Here is a 2,122-nt window from a genome sequence, read left to right as displayed (position 1 = left end):
GAGAGAGAGAGAGAGAGAGAGAGAGAGAGAGTTTTAAATGACTATGAAGGTACTCAGTATCCTGGATTCTGTACCCACAGCTGAACACTGCACATGATTGAAACCATTCAATGCTCCCTCTAAACTGCGGAGTCTCATGAGCCAAAAGACCTACTAGGATTAAGATTGTGAGCGAGCCTACATTAAAAAAAAATACTGGGAAGGAGTGGAGGGAGGGGGAGGGGAGGAAATTGCCTTCCCTTCACTCCTGGAGGTGTGCCGCTGTAGATGGAGGACTCGTGGGTGCAAGCCCCCCCCCTTTATAGGGCCAGCTGAACCGGAGGGCCACCCAGGAGAGGAAGCACCCCTGCACTTAGCTAAAATCTCTGCACCAAGGGGTAAAACATTGTGCACCAGCACATGCTGGCGCACCTTAGCGGGAACACTGCATGCAATACATACAAAAACTGCAGGCTTTTAACATACCACTACACATGCAGCTAGACGGCACAGCAGACTCATTCATACCTTGTAGTGAGTTGCAAAACCTTGGGAGTTATACCATCTCATATTGATTATTTGTGATGGACCGGGAGAGGCAACAGGCAAGGAAGATCCCAACCAACTAAGAAGAAACAAAGACAGGAGAAGTGAGGTTAAATAGTAACAAGCTGAAAGCCAGCAATTTCACATAGCCAAACTCCAGCTCCAAGCCAACTGCTGTGACTGGGCCAGAGATCAAAGTCAAGATGACTTGCCAACTTTTTGCACAAGATAAAACTGGGATGAGATTCTGTAGAAAAACAGAAGCCAATAACCTCTTTTATTGCAGCTTCAATACCGAAGGAACCAGAGACTGGCTTTCTGGGCTCCTGGGAATACGAAGCTTCAACCTTCTCCCTCGTCGGACCCTATACAATGAATCATCTAGTGTTCAACAAATTTCACAGAGATTTTACTAGTAGTAGCATAGCTACTAGTAGCATAGCTACTACTATTACGTAGTCATCAACAAAACAAAAGAGTGTTTCACAGGCTTGTGAAGAACATGAGAGACAGACCTGGAATTCTTCTGTGCATGAGAGCGGAACCAAAAACAATCAATACACCAAATGATAAACTGGAAAGGGTTAGGGGACAGGTAAGATATATTACAGAAACATATATAAGCCTAGTAGAACAATTCTGCTGTAATGCACAAGATACTTATTAGTGAAAAACATAAAATAACTTTAAGATCAAAGTAGTAACTATGTAAGTAAGTAGTAAGCTGCGGTGGCTCAAGTGGTTAAGACGCTGAACTGCAGGCTGTGGAAGGCCGGTAGTTCAGCAGTTCGAGACCCCAGTGGCGCAGGACGGAGTGAGCTCCCGTCTCTAGTTCCAGCTTCTGCCAACCTAGCAGTTCGAAAGCAAGAAATTGCAAGTAGATAAATAAGTACCACTTCGGTGGGAAGGTAACAGCGTTCCATGCGCCTCGGTGTTTAGTCATGCCGGCCACATGACCACGGAAACGTCTTCGGACAGCGCTGGCTCTTCGGCTTTGAAACGGAGATGAGCACCGCAACCCTAGAGTCGGATTCGACTGGCTTTCGAGCAAGGGAACCTTTACCTTTACTTTTTAGTAACTATATAAATAAAATAATGCAGATTGAATGCATTTCAACCAAATAGTCTTCAGTGGTCTCTAAAAGGCTATACTGATCCATAAAAGTACATATATAGCAAAATATCATCACATTTTAAAAGTTTTTAAATTTAGATTTTATTCTGTATACTATCTCTGTTTTTTCCTTCTTTTTCATATTATGTTTGTATTGTATGCTGGTCTTAAGACCATAATAATAAAACTAAACTATATCAAAATATCAAGAGTATGAACGCTATATATAGTTGGACTAAGCCCCTTCAATAACTCTTTACAGGTCTTGTTTTGGAAAATTAAGATGTATTATTCCCTCTGCCTAATATATTTGCAGTAGCACTTCCAACCTGCCAAGCTCAATCTTCAGTTTATCCATTTGCATCCACTCCAAAATTGCCACCAGGCACCAATTCAGGGTTCCTACAGCTTCCCTGGGATCCACTACAAATGCTAACCAGAAGGGTGTAGACTTTCCAGTTTCCCGGGGGGGGGGGGGGTGGG

At 43.3% G+C, this 2,122-nt stretch overlaps 1 protein-coding gene across 1 annotated transcript in view; it reads right to left on the bottom strand.

The window, feature by feature from the left end:
* The window catches only part of TSPAN6 (tetraspanin 6), an 18,655-nt gene that overhangs the window by 2,159 nt on the left and 14,374 nt on the right, over positions 1 to 2,122 (bottom strand). Inside the window, exon 7 of the mRNA XM_015428021.1 lies at positions 508 to 604. Within this exon, the coding sequence (XP_015283507.1) occupies positions 536 to 604 (69 nt within the window). The 3' untranslated portion in view covers positions 508 to 535. The remainder of the gene's footprint in view (positions 1 to 507; positions 605 to 2,122) is intronic.

This window comes from Gekko japonicus, unplaced genomic scaffold, assembly GCF_001447785.1.
Source record: "Gekko japonicus isolate JY-2015 unplaced genomic scaffold, Gekko_japonicus_V1.1 scaffold1022, whole genome shotgun sequence".
Taxonomy (NCBI): domain Eukaryota; kingdom Metazoa; phylum Chordata; class Lepidosauria; order Squamata; family Gekkonidae; genus Gekko; species Gekko japonicus.
The sequence above is the reverse complement of the archived record's forward strand: the minus strand, read 5'-3'. Positions and strand labels throughout refer to the sequence as shown.